This window comes from Peromyscus leucopus, chromosome 19, assembly GCF_004664715.2.
Source record: "Peromyscus leucopus breed LL Stock chromosome 19, UCI_PerLeu_2.1, whole genome shotgun sequence".
In the NCBI taxonomy this organism is placed as follows: Eukaryota; Metazoa; Chordata; class Mammalia; order Rodentia; family Cricetidae; genus Peromyscus; species Peromyscus leucopus.
This window is the reverse complement of record NC_051079.1, coordinates 72,266,354-72,288,371: the sequence shown is the minus strand read 5'-3', so window position 1 is coordinate 72,288,371 and position 22,018 is coordinate 72,266,354. Positions and strand designations below refer to the sequence as shown.

General features: G+C 43.3%; 1 protein-coding gene across 1 annotated transcript in view; it reads left to right on the top strand.

The window, feature by feature from the left end:
• The window catches only part of Cndp1 (carnosine dipeptidase 1), a 46,256-nt gene extending 33,476 nt beyond the window's left edge, over positions 1 to 12,780 (top strand). The window contains exons 7-12 of the mRNA XM_028873876.2: positions 389 to 473; positions 4,688 to 4,848; positions 7,139 to 7,303; positions 8,541 to 8,682; positions 10,901 to 11,048; positions 12,529 to 12,780. Coding sequence (XP_028729709.2) covers positions 389 to 473; positions 4,688 to 4,848; positions 7,139 to 7,303; positions 8,541 to 8,682; positions 10,901 to 11,048; positions 12,529 to 12,598 — 771 coding nt within the window. The 3' untranslated portion in view covers positions 12,599 to 12,780. The remainder of the gene's footprint in view (positions 1 to 388; positions 474 to 4,687; positions 4,849 to 7,138; positions 7,304 to 8,540; positions 8,683 to 10,900; positions 11,049 to 12,528) is intronic.
• The last annotated feature ends 9,238 nt before the right edge of the window (positions 12,781 to 22,018 follow it).

Below are 22,018 nucleotides of genomic sequence, written 5' to 3'. Positions count from 1 at the left end.
ATAGAGAGAATTATTGAAAGAGGCATCAAGAGAGTTTCACTGCAAGTAAAAAGAGAAAGAAAAGCAAGTTTCCCTGAAATCAAGAGAGGAAACGCTCTCCAGAGAGATAACCTATAGCATGGTGCAAAGCCAAGAGCAGGCCAGCTATGTGAATAGCAATAAGTCAGCCAAGGAGTGACTGGTCATCTTGGATAGAATTGTGCTGGTGGAACAGTTGGGGAATATAGTCAGTTTGCAACAGAAAAGGGTAGAGTGTTCAAGTCATGTGACTGAGAAACATGAGATGTGAGGTCAGGACTGGAGGTCACCCACCTGAGTCCTGAAGGACACTACCAGGCATAGGAACCATGGTAGTAGGTTAATTTCTACTCTTTTATCTACTTTACAGGTAAAGTGCAGAGATCAAGATTTTCATTCTGGGACTTTTGGTGGCATTCTCAATGAACCAATGGCTGACTTGGTTGCTCTTCTAGGTAATATTTCTACTTCCTTTTGTGAGCATCAGTTCTATTTAGTCTCCTTGGCCTTTGCTCCTCTGGTTTATGAATCAGCTCTGAAAACGTTTGCAGTATAAGAAAAACCTATACCCTTAGCCTTTTCTCCTCTTGCTTGTGTGTTCTCTAGACTATTTATAATTAAGTCTATAATGGCAGCTCACAACTGTCTGTAACTCTAGTTCCAGGGGATCTGACACCCTTACACAATGAACATAAAAATCAAGTTAAAAAAGTATTTTTTTAAAAAACGTTGTTGTTTATTTTGTAGACATGAATATATTTGTAGGTGCACAAATGTCTGTGTGTTAATGTGGATGCACATGTGTGCATGTGCATGTGTGTGGGCATGCATGTGGAGGTCAGAGATCAATCTTGGGTGTCAATCCTCATTCCTCAGCTGGTGTCCACTTTTATTTTTGAGACACTGGAATCTAGAGCTTACCAAGTCATCTAGACTGAGTAGGTGACAAGCCACAGGGATCCTGCTGTCTCTGCACCCCCAGTGCTGTGGTTACAACTGCATGCCACTGTGCCCAGGTTTTAATTTTTTGAGATAGGGTCTCACTATTCAGTTTTGACTGGCCTGAAGCTTCCATGTAGACCTGGCTGGCCTTGAATTCATGGAGATCTGCCAGCCTGGGCCTCCCAAGTCCTTGAATTAAAGGCCTGTGCCACCACCCCTGGTACAGCATCTGGCACTATGCTTTATACATAAACATTATATTGTTTTCTTTGGGGGCAGAAAAATTGTCAAAAGCTGCATGTAAGTCCCCTTGGCCTTCATAGTACCAGACAGAATATAAACAGTCTACATGGCCAAGATGCTGGAGGGTCTTCTCAAGGTCTTCATCAGCATCTTTAGCTGTTTTCCTTCCCCATGACCTAAAATTAAAATTAAACAGTGAAATCAATCTACATTTTAATTATCTATCTCTCTATCTACCTTTCATCTATCTATCTACCTATCTATCTATCTATCTATCTATCTATCTATCTATCTATCATCTATGTATCTACCTACCTATTTCTATACATTCCTCAGTGACATTATATTTTTCTAAAATATTAATATACTTGGGTAGTATCTCATGTTCAACAATTTCAGAAAGAATATAACAAGCTTTTTTTTCCTTTAAAGAATTCAGATAATATACAACTTAATATATCGGAGCAGGGATAGTTGATTTTTTTATTATCCTAATTTCTCCTTCCTTTTATCATCATCAAACAGCTATTTATTTTTCATAGACAGGATGTTACACTGTAGCTCAGGCTGACTTGGAGCTCATAGCAATCCTCCTGCCTTAGCCCCTCAGATATTGGGATCATAGGAATAAATCTTCATTCCCGGTTTCACATTGCCAAATCCCAAGCACTATGTTTCAAGTTTTCCCTCAGTCATGATGACTGCGTGATATCTTGTTAGCCTGCATGGGTTTAGCCAGGCATCGAGTTTCACTTAATTTCACAAATATGTATTGCTTTGCTAAGGAAAAGTGTATTGGGATCATAAATGGAACAAAACCACAAGTTATATTTCCATTTGCTTTTGGTACATCCCAAACACCCCACAACAGCTCACCTTTTGGATTTACACTCCATATGTTTTCTGAGTGCCTTGTACAGAATCACAGGGATGCAAGTTTGATCGCTAGTGTTAGTCAAACCAACAGGAATTTTGCTTGCCCTGGTGGGGCTAGGCTGTGGTGGAGAAACTTCAACAGTAGACTAAATCCAGTGTGCTGTCTTAGGGTTCTAGCAGGTCACAATGTCTTGGGGGTGAAGTGTGATCCTAATTAGTCTTAGCAATAAAAACCTGGAGTCAGATATTAGGGTGAAAGCTGAAAGATCAGAAAAGCAGAGTAGCAGCCACTAAAGAACTCCTACCTCTATGAATCCTCAGACCAAATGGGGGACCTCTCTCCACCCTCCTTATATTCCTGTCTCATCTCCCTTGGGCTGGGATTAAAGGTGTGCACCATCACCACCTGGCTGTTTCTCTTTTAGACTGGTTCAATCTTGTGTAGCCCAGGGTAGCCTTGAACTCCTGATCTTCCTGCTTCCTCCTCACAAGTGCTGGGATTAACGGAGTGAGCCACTGCTGCCTGGCTTCTATGGTTAACTAGTGGCTAGCTCCACCTTCTAATCTCCAGGAAAGCTTTATTTGTCAGAACACAAACAAAATATCATACAACATGGGGTTGCTGGTTGTCCTTCCCTGACGACTGGCAGAGTACATGTTCACCAGGGGCTGAGAATCTAGAACCAGCCTGACTTTATGCAAGTCTCTGTCCTTCATCATCCTCTGTCACTCATCATGCTGGCATGATGCTGGTGACCATCATGATTACTAACAGTAACAAATGTTCACTGGAGACAAAGTGGGTAAAGCCTATGATAACCTCTGCTAGGAGGACACTATATAATCGAATAAGGCTGAAAATTTCAGGGGTTGGGTAGGCAAGAATAATTGAATATTTGTGCTCACAGGTAAATCTCCAACCACCAATGGCTTCTCCTTTCCAGTTTTTCTACTCAGCAACTTTTAAAGGCCATGAGGACAGTTGGAAAGACCATTGACTAACGAGTTTTCTCTTCTTCCTACTGTTTCTTTTGTTTTGTTTGTTTTTAGACAAAGTCTCTTAGAGCCTAGGTTGGTCTCAAACACAATATGTAGTCAAGGATGGCTTTAAGGAGCCAGAGAAAGAGGAGGACATCAGGGCCCAGCCACCCAGTTACACAGCAAGCCATCGAGTAAGAGAAAGAGTTACAGAAGTAAGAGAGCAGAAAAAGCCCAGAGGCAAAAGGATAAGTCAATTTAAGGAAAGCTAGCAAGAAACAAGCCAAGCTAAGGCCGGGCATTCATAATTAAGAATAAGCCTCTATGATTTATTTGGGAGCTGGGTAGCAGGCCCCCTAAAAAGAGCAAAAAGCAAAACAGCAACAATTTATGGTTTTGAACCATATTGGTACACCGTGTAGTTCACTGGGCTAGTGAAGGGTTTGTGTAACTCAAAACTGGAAGCACAACAGTCTTCAATACTATCATATAGTACAGCCATAAAAGGAAGAGAAGTCCTGGGGAAGCTCTGTGGACAGGAGAGGGCCAAAGGAGGAGCTGATGAAACACAGAGCACTGATGCCTTCCCAAGCATTCCGCTGTCTTGACACACTTGCACCTCAAGTTTGGCGTCCTATGATCACTTTCTGGGAAGCTGCTGTCCTTTGGTACACTTTGTTAAGCATTTGTTGACTTTCATTGTGTCTACATAGAACCAAAGAACCTGTTGGTACATCTCCATGAGGCTGTTACTTTGTTAGAGATGGCAGTCTTAGTAACTGAAGGTGGCAGGCATCTTCTGGTTTCCCAGCACCTACTGCAGAGGGTGTGTCCAACATGTGACGTTAAGGCGTCCAAGTCCACTGTCTCCACAGGTGCTTTGTAATTAATGACACTGACCTAAAGCGTTGCTATGTATCCTAGGCTCTCCTCAAACTAACCATCCTCCTGCCTCAGCCTAGTGCTAGGATGACAGTCAAACACTACTACTCCAGACTTAATAGTTGCAAAATAGAGTGCTTTGGAGTATAAAGATCCTACCCTGATAATGTCAAATTCTATTCATATTAAGAACACACAACACACACTTGTGAAATGCCATTCCTTAAATGCTGGAGTAATTCTGTGTGAGTTATGTCAATGAACTTCCTGATTGTAATTTCCCTTTGATATGTATTTTCTTTGAGTGTGTGTGCATGTGTGAGTGAGAAAGAGAGAAAGAGAGAGAGAGAGAGAGAAACTTTGGGTAGCTTCAGTTTCTTGTGCAAGTTTGTATGTATGCATGTGTAAAATATATACATTTCAACTATTTAATAATTTATACCTATTACTTCTAACTCGAGATAAGATAAAATACAAACAGGAGGCTTGCTTGTGAAACAAATGGTATAGCATAGCTGAGAGCTTAACTTTTTGCAGACCGGTGTCTCGGCTCTGCCCTTGAGGCCAGTCTGCCTTTGACCACTTCCTTCTTGGGCCCATAATCTCTTGGGTAAAGGGAAATGCTGCCCCTGACTCTGGCCAGGGACAGGGGCGGTCATGAGGGTTTTGCCACAGAGGAGAATCTTACCTGGCCTGGCCCTAGAACCACAGCATTGGCACACTTGTAATTTCCACATCTACTTTATAGGTAGCCTGGTGGATTCATCGGGCCACATCCTGATTCCGGGAATCTATGATCAAATGGCTCCTCTTGCAGAGGAGGAAAAAACATTGTATGAAAACATTGATCTGGACCTAGAAGAATACCGGAAGAGCAGCCAAGTGGAGAAATTTCTGTTCGATACCAAGGTATAATCTTAAATGCACACATGTTTTGAAAGAGGAACGCTCCTCCCAAATCTAATTGGCACCACGCAGTGTTGATCTGTGCGGCTTAGAACACAAGGCAAAGGTTAAATCCCAGGCAGATTTTGATATCCACAGTCACTTTCCTTTGGTCTAGCTCAGCCAGTCAGTCCTAGGGAGCAGTTGGTACAGGCTTCAGGCATCTAACCGTGAATAATGACTCATTCGACACTGGTGTCTTTCCACAGCAGTTTATTAATTTAAAACCCATTCCACTTCCTCAGGGAGCTGAGCTTTCCGAATGTTCAAAGATTGGGAGCCACTGTCTGAGACACTGGCTCCAATACTTGTAATTGTTCACTTTCTCAGGCGTTACCAAGACCTTTCAGGGCTGATGGGCAAGCCAGAGCATTCCTCCATTGTGCTGTGAAGAAACTTAGAACTCAGAGCAGAAATTCCTGAAGAATTTAAAATTTTTGTTTGTTTTCTTTCTTCTTCTTCTTCTTCTTTTTTTTTTAAATAATACTTTGCCTGCTGAGGGCTGAAGAGATGATTTAATGGTTAGAGGCATGGATTACTCTTGCACAGGACCTGAGTTCAGTTTGCAGCATGCCAATTGGGAGGCTTACAATTACCTGTAACTCTACTTCTTAGAGGTCTGACATCCTGTTCTTGCCTCCTTGGACACTGTATCATGTTCACATGGGCACAACTCTCTCTCTCTCTCTCTCTCTCCACACACACACACACACACACACACACACACACACACACACACCTAAATAAACTAAAAAAAGAAAATCTTAAAAAAAAAAAAGAATGCTTTCTTGCTCAGGTACTGGTACCTGTGTTTGATTCCCCAGGAACTGCCCAGAGAGGGCAAAACCTTAATGATAAGTGGTATGGCTGTCTGTGGGACTGTATTCCTTCCCTCAGACTAAGTTTGCGAAAATACACAAGAAAGAAATTCGCTCAAATATGGAAGGTTTATTTAGGGATTTCTGAAGAATGAAATTTGCTACATTTATTATCAGTGTATAACCCTGGTTAGAAATGTATAATCAGATCTAGTTTCTTTCTAAACTATTTTTCCATTATTATCATTATTATTGATGTAGTGTGTGTGTGTATGTGTGTGTGTGTGTGTGCATTTATGCACACATGTGTGACACAGGTGGAGCCAGAGGGCATCGTTCAGGAGTCGGTTCTCTCCCTCTACCTCACAGAGGCAGGATTTTCTTATTGGTTCTGCCACTCTGCATACTCCAGGCTAGCCCCTGAGCTATCTCTGTCTGTATTCCTACAGAAGCGCTGGGATTGCAGATGTGTGTCTCCATGTCGGACTGTTTGACTTGGGTTCTGGGGATCAAACTCAGGTTGCCAGGCTTCTGTGGCAAGTGCTTGTACCCACTGAGTCATCTCGTTGGCCGTGGATTCAGTTTCTGAAGCAGCCCCTCAGAGAGGAAGATGTCCTGGGCAGGGCAGCAGCATGGGCAGCATGGGCAGTAGGAGGAAGAAGCCTCACGTCCTGCCTGTGTTATTAGTCCAGACATAGCTAACTTGATGCTAATTAATTGGTCATGAGTGGGTCTCGGGGACACAGATGTTGGAGATCTGAGCAATTTAATTCAGCTGAGGTCCATTTTATTTGCAGTGCTAGGGGAATGCCCCCAGGCCTTTGGGAATCCTATTCAAGTGCTTTACTATTGAGCTATGCCCCTAATCCTTTCTTCATTTATTCACCTATCTATCTATCTATCTATCTATCTATCTATCTATCTATCTATCTATCTATCTATCTATCTATCTACCTACCTATCTATCTATCTATCTATCTATCTATCTATCTATCTATCTATCTACCTGTCTGTCTATCTATCTATTTTGAGACAAGGTCTCACTATGTATCCCTGGCGGGCCTGAAACTCACTATGTGAACCAAGCTGGCTGGTCTTGAACTCAGAGAGATCTGCCTGCCTCTGTGCTGGGATTAAAGGTATATGCAACCACACCTGGCTTGGTTTTTTTTTTTTTCTTCTTCTTTTGAGACAGGATCTCTTCTAGCTGAGGCTGGTCTCATACTTACTAAGGAGCCAAGGATGATGTTGAATTTCTGATTTTGTTGCTTCCACCTCCCAAATGCTGGACCACAGGCATCTACTACTAGGCCCAGACCATGTGGTAGTGGGGACTGAACCCAGGGCTTTGTGCATGATAGGCAAGCACTGTAGCCACCGGAGCTACAGCCCAGCCCTCCTCTGAGCTTTAGTCATATGTTCTTTGCACGACTTAGGAGGAACTCCTGACACACCTATGGAGGTATCCGTCTCTCTCTATCCACGGCATCGAGGGTGCCTTTGATGAGCCTGGAATAAAAACAGTCATCCCTGGTCGAGTCATCGGAAAGTTTTCAATCCGCCTCGTCCCTCACATGAATCTGTCCGTGGTGGAAAGCCAGGTAACAAGTGTCTGCTCTCACGAGGCCCAGCGGTGCCACTTCTGAGTCCCGTACACCACGGCAAGCGGAGCCGTTCTATGGTTATTACCGAAGTTACTTTTCTTCCTAACACAAAAGAATGGAACAAACGGCAAGAGGCCAGCGTCAGCCTTGCTCCGCGCAAGCCGCTTTCCCCAATCACAGAAGCCAGACAAATAGCCACTTGAAGTTGCAATGATGGGAAATTTTTAAAAATTAGATGTTAGCTATAAAGGCAAGATTGGTTTTACACATAGATGGAGTAGGTGACTGGCTACACTTGGCTGGAGCTGGAAAACCTCAAGCCCGGTCATTTGTTAGCTCATGATAGTTGAAGCCAGAGTGTGGAAGGTAGCCATTGTGAGGAAAGTACTGTCTGAAGGAGTTATCTATCTGAGTTATCAGCCCATTATTAATTTACCTCGAGTTGGTTTAGCAGGAAATAGACTCTTGAATCAGAAAGCTCAGGAAAAACCTCCATGCCTCCCCCGGCTCTCAACTCTCTTGTCCCCTTTTCTTGTCTTGTGCTCTAATTGCATCCTAAAAGTCTCCTCCCCTCTCCCCTCAGTCCTTCCCTCCTGCTTCCCTCCCTTTAGAAAACACCCCTCTTCTATCTTATGGATACACACTCCAGAAGGGTAGGAACTCCCTTGTCTCCTTCACAGCCACACCCCCAGCCCCCTGGTGCTAATGAGTGCTAGCTGAAGGAGCAAAAGCAAGCTATGCTTCCAAGGCTGGAGCCTACCTGAAGGATTTCCCCAGCAGCCATTGGAAAGGAGTTAAGCAGTTTCTTAACACGTCTCCTTCACCGTTTAGCTTGGAATTGCTCCCACTTTTCAGAATTTTCCAGAATGTGTAATGTCCCCCAAAGCGTCATTAGAGTCTTACTAGATCAAAAACCAAAGTCACGGCAACTGAGGGGCTGTATGTGGATTATGTTTCATAATTTCTCAGCTAACATTACTCCGCTAACTCTATGGATCAGGGACTGTGCAGGTACACGGGCTGAAGGGCAATTAGAGCACATATTTCCCCTCGGGATAAAGCCCAGAGCCTTGGGAGCCCCTCTTCACTGTTACACACCCAGTGGCGAACCTAAAGGCTCACGATGCTCCAACTCACCAGGTCAGGGTGAACTCTGGTTTCCGGGTGGAAGACCGTACACACGGCCTGAGCAAAGTCCAGCGTTCTACCTGTTATTGACAGTGTTGTCTTCTAGGTGAAGCAGCATCTCGAAGCTGTGTTCTCCAAAAGAAACAGTTCCAACAAGATGACTGCTTCTATGGTGCTAGGACTCCACCCATGGACGGCAAACATCAGCGATACTCAATACCTCGCAGCAAAAAGAGCCATCAAAACAGGTGGGCCTTACAGATATTTTGATTCACCTGTTTGCAGCGGGGCCAAGGCACTTTTGAGACTCAAATATCAACTGTTCTCCGTATCCAACGTGCGTCACTTGCAGTTATCTGGAGGGGCAGAACAATAGAATGAGTATATACAAACGGGGGTTTATTTGGCTGCCTTCTGTGACACAGTCTGGACTTTCCAACAACAGCTGCCTCACATTGGAGAGATCAAGAACTCAGTAGTTGCTTAGTCTCTGAGGTTGGGTGCTAACCTGGTTCTAAAGGCCTGGAAGATTCCTGGGGACCTACTGGTCTTCAGTCTACATCGGAAGCCCAGAGGGGCTGGGTTCTGATGGCAAAGGTAAGCAGAAACAGCGATGATGAACTTGACAGCAGGAAGAAAGGCAAGCAGGAAAAAAAAAATGCTTCCCTTTTCTGTCTCCTTTATTCAAGCCGAGCTGCCACCAGAAGGTGCCATCCACATCTAGGGTGGGTCTTCCCACCTCCGACGACCTGATAAGAATGTCCTTCAATGGAGTGCCCCATGGCTTCCCTGTTAGTTGATTTCAGATCCAGTCAAGCTGACAACTAAGATTAACCACCACACAGGGCACAGTATTGTGTGCACAGGATGTTTCTTACCTGATACTTACTGTAGTCATCACAACAGCCTTCTCCACTTTACAGAGGAAATGAAGGCTTACAGAGATGAAGTAATTTGTGAAAGAGAACCGTGTCATGTAGCAGGAATCTTAAAAGTTCTTATTAATAAAATCAAACCCGAGGCGAGTTATTGGGGTCAATGCTGGTAGATCAGAGAGACGGAACAAGCCACAGCTATCTCACCTTGCCAATTCCTCAGCTGGTCCTGTTTCCTCAGACTGGAAGCTTCTGTGTCCTCATCCCAATAGCTCTCAGCTGAACTGTGTTGCTCCAAAGCCTGAAAGCTTAACCAGCCACAATCTTAACCAGCCAAATGCTCTACCAGCCAAATGCCTCTCGTTTCTGGTCCTCACGCCTTATATATCTTCCTGCTTTCTACCACCACTCCCTGGGATTAAAGGCTGGCTTTCTGGGATTAAAGGTGTGTGTCACCATGCTTGGCTATTTCCAATGTGGCCTTGAACTCACAAAGATCCAGAGGGATTTCTATCTCTGGAATGCTAGGATTAAAGGTGTGAGTGCCACCATTTTCTAGCCTTTGTATTTAGTGGCTGTCTGTTCTCTGACCCCAGATAAATTTATTAGAGTACACAATATTTTGGAGAACACAATACCACCACAGTGTCAGTTATTTTTCTCATCACCATGAAAAGTACCAGGAGGAAACAACTTGAGAAGGAATGGATTTACTTTGTCTCACAGTTTCAGAGGTTTAATCTATCATAGCAGGGGAGATATGATGGGATATTTCAGCTCCTATAATGCCAGTGAAAGGAAACTGCAGCAGAAGGCATGCCACAGGACGTCTTCACAGTGGCTGTAAGAGGCCATGCTCCTCCATGAGTCGATATAATGGTTAACAATTCCTGGTGTAAGGAGAGATTTTTCTTTGGTGGCGTAGCTACCTGCAAGTTGTCCATGCTCTTGCAGCTAACACCAGTTGAACTCATTTGGACACTAAGCTAGACTTGGGTAGAATTGTTTTTCTTTTGTCGGTGCCTTGACTAGAGTGAATGAATTTTTTTTTCACCTCTTCCCAGGAAAAGTCTTATAACAATAGTAGATAAAATATACCACTGTTAAGCCAGGCAATGGTGGCACATGCCTTTAATCCTAGCACTTGGGAGACAGAAGTAGGTGGATCTCTGTGAGTTCAAGGCCAGCCTGGTCTAAAGAGCTAGTTCCAGAACCTCCAAAGCTATACAAAGAAACCTTGTCATGAAAAAGACATGTATATGTGCTTACATGGAGGAAAGAAGAGTTAGTGCTATCTAGGAATGCTGTGTATGCTATGTTTGCAATTTCTCTCAATTCTAAAATTTTCACCTTAGTTCAAAATTAAAAATTTAAGCCAAGTATGGCCACGCACACTTTTAAGTCTATCACCTAGGAGGCAGGGGGATTTTGAGTTTATCAGAAGTCTGAACTATATCATGAGTTCTATGTCAGCTTGGGCTACATGACAAGATCCCAAGAAATAAAGAAAAGCACACATTACTGTACTCAAGGTTAGATACTGGTAGTCTTGTCATGATTTAGTCTACTGCTGCCTTTTCCTGTGTTTCAGTGTTTGGAGTAGATCCTGATATGATCCAGGATGGGTCAACCATTCCAATTGCTAAATTATTCCAGGCTATTACACAAAAGAGTGTAATGATGCTCCCGTTGGGGGCTGTGGATGATGGAGAGCATTCTCAGAATGAGAAGATCAACAGGTGAGCTGACCCTGTGAAGGTGGGGAATTCATGGGGGCCTGTCCAATAGCCTTATGTGAGATGGGACAAAATAGACTTGGTGGCCTAAAGACTTGATGGTTATCTCCCCACAGTTCCTTAGGTTGGGAATACCAGGTTAAGCCTGGTCTCTTAGTTAGGGCTTCTATTGCTTATGAAGAGACACCATGACCATGGCAACTCATATAAAGGAAAACATTTAGTGGGGTGGCTTACAGTTTCCGAGATTTAGTCCATTATCATCATGGTGGAACATGGAAACATGCAGGCAGACACGGTGCTGGAGAAGGAGCTGAGAGTTCTATATCTTGATCTGCAGGCAACAGGAAGTGAACTGTGCCACTGGTGTAGTTCGAGCATAGGAGAACTCAAAGCCCTCCCCCACAGTGACACACTTCTTCTGACAAGGCCACACCCACTCCAACAAAGCCACACCTCCTGATAGTGCCACTCCCTTTGGGGGACATTTTCTTTCAAACTACCACACCTGGTCTCAGACTACTGTCTTCCTTGCGTGTCCTCTTGTGGCAGAACTAGAGCTAAGGGGGAGAGGGAAGTAGTGAGGAGGAGGAAAGGACTGGTCCTGCCTGCAGGCAAGCAAGCGGCTCTGGTGTTTCTTCCTGTATACATTCACCAGCGCCACCGGACTATGGCACATTCTCGGACATCATTTAACTGAATCGTCTTTTCATTGGAAGGTCCCTCCAGTGCTGTCTCATGGCAGGTTAGGGCTTCAACATACAGATTTGGAGGCTGTGACATTTGCTGCATAACCAAGAATATTTAGGAATGCTTGATCTGAACATATTGACAGATTATATAAATCTCCAAATAAGTGAGAAACAAGAATGTTTGATTCTTCAATCCCCATCATGTCAAAAATAAGAAGCCTGAGAAACTCAAGAAAGTCATGTGGGGCAGTGTGTTCCAGGAATCCTAGCACCCAAAGAGACTGAGGCAGGGGAATAAAGCAAAACACAAAGATAGTGGGCATTTCTGTGGTTGAGTCCAAGGTTAATTCCCTCCTTCCCTTTCTCCTCCTCCTCCCTGCCTTCTCCTGCCCTCTCCCCCCTTTTCTTTCTTCCGCTTGCTATCCTGAGACAGAATCTTGTTCTGCATCCCTGGCTGGCCCGGAAAGCTCTGTGTAGACCCCTGAGGTTGCAGCAATCCTCTTGCCTGTTTCCAAATGCTGGGATTACAGGTGTGCAAACCACATCTGGTGATCTTATCTTCTGATCTCATCTTTTTAATAATAATGTCATTCTCCTTTTGGATTAACAAGTGACTTTGATCCTAGGATCTCAAAAGCATGATAAATACTAAATGCTAATGCTAAATACAGAAGCAATCTAAATACTTTAGATTGACTGGATTTATACTATATACAATTTTTCTGTGGACATGGTTGGCTGCTTTTCCTTCATTGTGAGTGGAAATGTGTTTCCTTGTTTATATTTGTTAGGTGGAACTACATACAGGGGTCCAAATTATTTGCTGCCTTTTTCCTGGAGTTGTCAAAGCAGCACTCATGACAACAGGTGCCATCCAGTGTCTTCTGACCCACTGACAGATCTCTCCACTGAGACCCTGGGCAAAGCTGGAGCTGGAAAAATTCAGAAAATGTCAATCCAGGAAAGTATTTGATCCTCCCCATTTACAATGTCTTGAGACATTTGGACCAGTAATAAACATGTGAAAGACACAGACGTTGAAACGGTTTAACATTCCCTATGTCACTTACCTTCCCAAAGTCACAGCAACCTGAACCTTCACTCCCCCAAATCCAGTGCAGCTGGCTGGAACTGGACTCAGCACAACCTTTCCAACACAAGTGGGACACGTCTTCACCCATTTAGATTCTCGCTCAATCCTCCAGTTTACTGGTAGGCCCTGAAGAACTATGGTGCCCAATCCTTCCACCCAGGATCTCAGGACCTGAACCACTTTTTGCCTCTGTTCTCTTAATAAGGAAAGCAATGGCTTCCACCACTGGCTACAGTGATTTCCCCGTGGATTCATTTTTAGAAGAGTTACTGGGGCATGCCACTGTATTAACTTCCTGCCTCCCTTCGTTTTTTTTCCCCCTCCCAATTTCTTGAACATTCTGGAGCTGAAATGATCAATATTCATACCCACACACCATTTGGAATCTTTGTGCAAAGATGAGATTTTCTTTAATTCCAAACTTCCTCACCTTTGCCATGATTGATGCCATCTGCTCAGTTCCTCTGCTCCTTATTCTTCCCAGCCCATCAATAAAGCCCTACTCCCTGCACACATGAATATCTGCCTGCCATTCTACCAGCAGAATTTGCCCAGATAGGATTTCTCTCACCCCATTGAAATTTTACTCAATGACTATATCTGAATTGCTCAAAGCTTTTAATAGCATCAGTATTAGATGGAGAACTAATCAACCCTGACATCAGCAAGACATTCTCAATCTAAAGCCCTCTGCTAAATCTGCATTCATTAATCCTTTTAGTTCATCATCTTGTTTGGCTTGATTAGGCTTGATGGTGTAAACACTACAAAAAGTTAATTTTTTTTACAGTTGAGTATATATAAATAAACCAATCTTGATAAATTCATTATTTATATCATATTAATAGAAAAGCACTTGAAGGCTTAGTTTTTTAAGTGCTTCTCTTGTGGTTCCAAATGACAACAATCCATAACATGTTTTCCTTCATCTGCTAGCTATTGAAATATCACTTTTCAAATCTGCTGGATCACATTAAATTTGGGTGGCTGATAAGATGACTCATTGGGTGACATGCTGGCTGCACAAGCATGGCGTCCTGGGTTTGGGTTTCCAGCTCTCACACACAGCTAGGTGCAGTAACAAACAGTTATAATCCCAGCACTAAAGGACATAGACAGTCAGGTGGGCGCTCACTGCCAGCTCGTCCAGCCAGTCAGTGAGTTCTAGGTGTTGTGAGAGACTAAACAATAATATATTCATTAATCTCATCCCTGTAGGTTCCATGACACCAACAGTGTCTTGGTTAATAACACAGGAGGGAAGGGAAGGAGGATAGAGAATTGGACCTAGGAATTGCCCATCTTGCAGAGTCTCATGTTTCTCTGCCATCCATGGTCTGAGTGAACTCAGTGAGTCTCTTCAAGTTTTTCACCCCACTCTGAGCCATGTGGCTACCCCAGCTTGGCTGCAATGTGAGATCCTAAAACAAAGTATCCTTAAAGTTCATTACACATACAGAGAGGTAAGAAAACCATCCTAGTTACTGGTCAAGCCAATTAGCCAGTTATAAGGAGGCAAAAAAAAAAAAAAAAATTGAGGATAGAGAAAAATTTAAATCTTGGTTTTCAAAATTTTTATTAAGTAAATATATGCATATAGGTTACATGATTATTCAATATATCCTATCCTGGGGCATGCTGTAATATTCCTGTCTTAGAGTTTCTACTCCTGTGAAGGGGCATCATGATAAATGGCAACTCTTATAAAAGAATTCATTTAATTGGGGCTTGTTTACAGTTCCAGAGGGTTACTACATTACCATCATAGCTAGACGGGCTGACCAGCAAGTGCCGAAGATCCCAAGTCTCTGCCTTCTCCGCAGGAATATTCACAGTTCTTACCTAGCTCGGGGGAGCCCCAGGGATTGTGTGATATTTTGATTGTGTTCTGTAATAAAGCTTGTTTGGAGTCAGAGGGCAGAACTAGCCACTAGGTGACCATAGAGGTCTGAAGGACTGTAGACAGAGAGGAGACAGGAAGTGGTAAGGTGGGGACTGAGAGAGGATCTCTGCCTTTTTGGATGGAGGAACGGAAGCAACTGTTGGCTGCTCTTTGTTCTCTGATCTTTCAGATTCTTACCCAATATTTGACTCCTGATTTTTTTTATTGATAAAGATTAATGAGATTAATGCTTCACACAGATGTCTTGTATGGGTCACCCAAACTACTCTGATTGAAGAAAGCAATGATCTTGTCCAACTCAAAGGAAATAATCACCCAACAGAGGTTTTTTTTTTTTTTGGTTTTTCAAGACAGGGTTTTTCTGTGTAGCTTTGCACCTTTCCTGGAACTCACTTGGTAGCCCAGGCTGGCCTCGAACTCACAGAGATCCGCCTGGCTCTGCCTCCCGAGTGCTGGGATTAAAGGTGTGTGCCACCACCGCCCGGCCCAGAGGTCACTTTTTAAGTCAGTGGCCACAGAGTAGCTTGTGTAGACAAGACCCCTGAGACATGAGCATCACAATATCCTAAATACTTTTCCATGGAATGCCAATATTTCAAAATTGGCAGATTTCACAGTTAATCAAATAACCAACACATGAGTTGATCCAAGAGTTACGTTGAGTAATCAATCATCCGATTGGATAAGGGCAAGCTGAGCTGAATCTGCATCATTGTAAGGTCCACACGTGTTGGAGCCCACTAGGTTTCCTGGTGGCTGTACCCAGCAGGAGTGTATGATTGGACCACGGACCTGGGTACCAGGTGACTGTAACTAGCAAGGGGGAGGTCTTTTGCTCACCCCTTGGCATTGCTATAAATAGACCTTTGAAATAAAGTTCTGGGCCGGTGGATAAGGATCCAGGCCCACTCAAGTCTATACCGTGTTTTCCGTTTCTTTACTCTCTGTTTCTAACAAAGTCTCTTATCCCTCATTCCTCAAGAGTTCCTGGGGTAAATAAGTGTGGGGGCTGGTCTGCCACACACACACACACACACACACACACACACACACACACACACACACACCCCACCTGACCCAGAATCAGAGTCCGTTGGATTTCTCAGATGTGAAATAAGAAGACTCACAAAGTGAAGCCCGTGCTGTGCCATCTGGCTTCTCACTTATGTGGATACATCGTTTTGCCTATAAACAATGTCCCAAACAAACTCTGTTACATGGCAGAACCATAGGACTATCTAATGCCATTTAAGTAAACAGGACACTACACTACTTTAGAAGTCTAATAGTAAGTGAATTCAACATAAAATATATATTTTAAAGGCTTGTTTTTATTTATGCATATATGTATGTCTCACTGATTCATGAACACGTGTGCAGGTGTATGTGGAGGTCAGCAGAGGGCATCAGATCCCTTGGAGCTGGAATTCTAAGTGACTGAGTTGCCTGTAGGTGCTGGAAACTGAACTGTCCTTTGCAAGAGAAGCAAGTGCTCTTAGTCACTGAACCACCTCTCCTGATCCAAATGTTAAATATTTAAATAGCATTTTTTCAATTTAAGTTTGAGTACTTTGAATGTGTAGTAGCTAATGAAATAACAAATATTTTAGATCTTGACTATGTACAATGTAAAATATGTAAATATGCCTATGGTTAATATAGTATAACTTGTTGACTTATGATGCTACTGCCACTCATAACATGAAGATTTAAACTGAAATTTTCCAGTTTTGCCCTTTCATTGATCAAGTCTGCAACTTTACATTCACACTGTAGACTCCTCACCAAGGAAAAAAGATGACCTTCCACTCTGCAATGATGGAGAAAGCCTTTTCAAAGTGAGGTCCTGGGAGGGAGGCTGGGTTGGGTATGTTTTGTACTTTGCTCAGCTGTCCAAGAGCTTTATGATGGATAAAGAACAAAGCCAGGAACACACGAAGTTTTTCCTCAGGGATGGAATGGTACGTTCTTTCCACAGAATGATTTATAAGGAAAGTGATGGTAGATATAATGACTATAATTTCTTAACAGTTATGATAAGTAAATAAATGTTCCTGAACTATTTTAGTTTGGGTAGAAGTGAAGAGGAAAAAATGCCATTATGTCGACAAATCTTATTTTAAAACACTATTCTAGTGTAATTTCTTATTCTAGATGGGGAAAAAAACATGTCAGAGAAATTAAGCCTTTCACTATAGTAAAAAAATATGAAGTTTTAAATTATCCCACCTCCCACATTGAAATTCACCAAAACAGCATTCAGAAAGAACTAAGATTTAAAATTCTAGTGTGGGTGTTTAACATACATATTCGAACTGTTATTGTAAGTAGGCATTTGAATGTAATAACAAAAATGTGACAGGGAACTAGAATGTTAGATGACTGTGGAATTAGTCATGAGGAATGACCAACCTTCCTCTCGAATTGTAAGTTATTATTATCAAATAAATGGCGCTATTTAAAGTCTCTTTACACCCCCACTTTCAGAACCAGAAGGCAGAGATCTGGGATACTTCAGCAGGTAAAAATGGGGATACAAGGTTCCGAAAAGGAGAGCCTCAGAGGGAAACACTGGCTTCTGCATCCTCTGCCTAAATCCTCGGTTGAGGAAGTTTGGATCCCTCTAGGGAAGGATGGAGGAACTAGGTGGGACTTAACTGTTCACCATGGCAAAAGGAACAAAGCTTGAAGTGAAAATACAAACTACATGACTGCCTGTTAAAACAACACAGACCACCAAAGCTCTCCAGTGCTCATTAGGGGACAGAAGGAACAGGATGACCATAACATGTCCTCCTGGCTGGACATTATTATTGCTGTCTTTATTGAGAGGAGCTATGGTCATCTCAATGAGGCCTTTACCAGACTGAGCTTTGCAAATTTCCTACAAGGGGCTGGTAATGGCTCAGCGGGTAAAGGTGCTTGCTGTGGAGCTCAGCAGCCTAAGTCCGGTCCCCTGGACCCACATGGTGGAAGGAGGGAGCCAACTTCCACAGGATGCCCTCTGACCTCCCCATACATGTGCCATGGCACATGCACTTGTGAACACCACACACACACACCACACACACACACACACGTTTAAATAAATTCCTATAAGGAGGGAGGGGGAAAACTCATGAGGCCCCTTCTCAAGGATAGATAAGTGGTAATCAATTGCACACAAGAAGACACTCTTTAAGAAACATAATGTTTTTATTAATCCTTGAGAATTTCATGTTTTTTAATCATATTCATCCCCTACTCCTCCTTCCACTTCTCCCAGATCCACTTACACCCCCCATTCCCTCAACTTCATGTCCTTTTTGTTTAATAATATGTACATTCAATCGCTGCTGCCCATATACTCCTGGGTGTGAGGTCAACCACTGCAGTATGGTGGGTCTATTAGGAGCTGTAACTTTAAAGAAAACGGATTCTCTTTTCTTCAGAAGCCACAGTCATTCATATCTTACTTAGGGGTGGAGGTTCACAAGCTTGATCTTGTGCAGGGTTTTTAGTTTCTCTATTTTTGATGTTTTTGGAGACAGGGTTTCTCTCTTTGTAGCCCTGAGCTCTGATGAACCTGGAACTTTCTCTGTAAGATCAGGGTGGCCTCAGGCTCACAGAGATCTGTCTGCCTCCTGAGTGCTGGGACTAAAGGCATGTCCCATCATGTCCCACAAGAATGCATAGCCCAGGCTGGCCTCAAAGTTGTGATCCTCCTGATCCCCCACCTCCTTCAGCAAATCCTGTGGGTGTGTGCTACCACAGCGAGCTTGTGTGGACCTTGCACAGGCAACCACAGATGCTGCAGTGGTCCTGCCACGCCCAGAAGACACTGTTTTAGTCCAGTCCTTTCCAACCTCTGGCTCTTACAATCCTTCCACCCCCTTTTCTGTGCTGATATTTGAACCTTGATGGGAGGGCACAATACAGATGTCCCTCCTGTGGCTGAGCACCCCACTGACACTTAGTCTCTGCATTTTCCAAGTATGGAAACTGTTTCCTTTGAGACAGGGTCTAACTATGCAGACCAGGCCAGCTGGAAATTCACAGAGCCCGTGTCTGCCTCTCAAACGCTGGGATTTGGGTGTGTTGGCACCACCATACCTGGCAAAGGAAAGTGGCAGTATAGTTGTCTGCAAATTGTCCAGAGTGCTCTAAAGATGCAGCTTTAGCGACTCATCCCCAATGCTGGAGTGGGGCTTTTAGCAGCCCTTGGTATCAGTGGCTTAGTTAGGGTTTCTATAGCTGTGAAGAAACAACATGGCCATGACAACTCCTATAAAGGCAAACATTTGATTGGAGCTTACAATTTCAGATGTTTATTCCATTATCATTGTGGTGGGAAACATTGTGGCCTGCAGACAGACATGGTGCTGGAGAGGGAGCTAAGAGTTCTACATCTTAATCCACAGGCAACAGGATGAGAACTGTGTCCCACACTGGACATAGCTTGAGCATAGGAGACATCAAAGCCCCCACAGTAACACACTTCCTCCAACAAAGGCCATACCATCTAATGGTGTCACTCTCTTTGGGGGCCATTTTCTTTTAAACCATCACGGGGTGAATACAAATAGACTCCTCAGGAAAAAACACATGCCATGTCAACACTAAGAACAAAGGCAGCTCTCACCTATCTCCCATGAAGACAGTCAGAGACAGCTCATTCTGAAGCCAAATATGTGTTGCCATGAGCAGAGGACACAGATATCATGTTCCAAAGTAGTAACTGCTGGCTAGCCTGGAACTTGCTATGTACACCAGGCTGGTCCTGAATGCAGAGATGTCCACCTGCCTGTCTCTGCCTCCTGAGTGCTGGGATAAAAGACACTGCACTGCCATGCTTGGCATAACAAACTTATAAATCAATGCACTTTTTGAATACATTGGTGGAAACATCAGGTGGCAAAATGGGGGAAGTCTCTGGTATAGGCCTCAGGTGTTATCTGATGACATTTTTAGATTTTGTGTTGGTGGAAGGTAGGGTCCGCTTGTATATTCCAAGGCAATTTAACCTACTAGTCACAAGGATGTCAAGTCAAACAGTGGTAGACATTAAATGGCTATTTAGAGGGATAAAGTAACCCAAGATAATTTGGCTCTGGAATTGCAACATTCTAACTCTCCACAATCATTGAATTTCTCATCAGTCAATCAACCTTGTGAAATGCTTGGTGAAAGTGTAGCTTATTTTTTGAGGGGAACTTCAGTTTACAGCTGTACTCAGTGGATTTTGCTCAGTATATATTCAGGCTGGACAAACACTTCTGTCTTTAGGAATCACATGGGAACCTATGCAGGGACATTAGAAAGTGTGAGGCAGAGGGAAGAAAGCCAATGCTTTGTCGAGGTTATTGGTGTGTCTAGAAGAGTTGTCAGGATCTGTGATTTATATTAATTATACTGTATTGCCTCCTAAGGTAGGACTTGGAGTCCAACTCTTCTCTCCCACGACTCAGGGTAGAAAATAACATTCCTATGAGACTTTTGTAAATCTTGAGTTTCTTCTCCATCACTTCTCTCACCTGCCATCAGGTAAAATAGTATCCCAGAAGGAGCAGTCCAATGTGAAAGTGAGCTCAGCCTAGTGCTTGGCTGTGGATCTCTGAATCTGCTTCCATCAGTACTGGAGGAAGGCTCCATGATGTCTGGGTATTCACCAATCTGATTACTGGGGTAAGCCAGTTCAGGCACCCTCTCCACTATTGCTAGTAGTCTAAGCTGGGGTCATCCTTGTAGATTCCTTGGAACTTTCCTAGCACCCAGTTTCTCCCTATCCCCATGAAGTCTCCCTAGATCATGGTATCTCTTTCATTGCTCTCCTACTCTGTCCCTGTTCCAGCTTGACCATCCCATTTCCTTATATTTTCATCCCCCATCGCCTACCCTCCATTGCCAACCCTTCATCCCCAGTTTACTCATGGAGATCTCATCTGTTTCCTCTTCCCAAAGTGATCCATGCGTCCCTCTTTGGGTCCTCCTTGTTAGCCAGTTTCTTTGGAGCTGTGAGCTGCAGTCTGGTTATCCTTTGCTTTACATCTAGTATCTACTTATGAGTGAGTACATACCAGTCCTCAAACTCTTACGAGATCTGCTGAATATGGCATTTAAGATGTTTAAACTTACTATGACAAAGAATCCCAGATCCTAGCAGTGACCCTCAAGATCTCTAAGAAGTTAGTGGAACACAGTGACAATTCCACCTGAATTGTGGTAATGCTAACAACTGGGAAAGACTGTCCCAATACCTTGAATGCTGCCAGGTTCTATACCAGACTGTGCACAGGCAGAACATTGGAGAGTTTATTGCCCCACTTTGCCTAGGCAAAGTAAGGTCAGTCCCCTCCATGTTCTTCCTCCATAAGAAGTGCCTCTTATCTTTGACTTAGCAGACAAAGACTGATGCTATCCTGGTACCTCTGTCCCCAATTCCATGGAGACCACAGGAGCCTGGGATGACTGCCTAGGTAATAGATGATGGACTAGTCTCTGTCATTTGACTGATACATAGGCCATTTGGATTATACTTCCTGCTACAACTCATCCTCCTCAGATCTAGGCTAATTATAGCTTTGTCAGCATGGCAGCAGCAGGCAACCATCTCCTTCCCCCAAGGCTGCAACTACCTTGTTAGTTCATTAGTCAGTTCATTGGTTAGTTAAAGCTACTAGCTCTCTTGTGAAGAAAAGGCAGACAGGTTTGTCATGCTCACAGTCTTCATATTAAAGGATAAACAGGTTTCAGGTATAACTTTCCCCTAAAGAAACATGTTTTGCAATGACTGATCTCAGTAAAAACTACTCATGTCTCTGGTAAATGATTAGATGGAAAAATTGCTCTGAGGTATATAAAGATCTGAGGATAAGTTCTGAGGGTCTCAGAAAATAATTTAAGGTATGTCAAAATGGAAAATGCTTCAGATTTCTTTCCCCTTCTATACCATCATTATACTAAGATTTCAAAGGTTCAGAGTTCTTAGTATTGATAAAAAAATTTGATCAGTGGAGTTCTGATAAGCTGGTATTCACTATTCAGTCATAAGCTCAAGATTTTACATTTCCTTTGGCTGTCTTCCAAATATAGACTTGAAGGTGCTTCTCATCAGGCTAAAACATCTTTGTCCAATCCATACACCTGACTCTCTGGATAGAGGAAAAAATGTGTTTCTTAACCCAAAGCTGTAGTTTTTGCCAGGACCAAAGATATGAGTCTACTCCAGCTATTTTACAATGTGGATTTCAGTACAGATTAACGCTAATATATAGAACTTCTAGCTAGAACTTTTATCTCTTTTTGT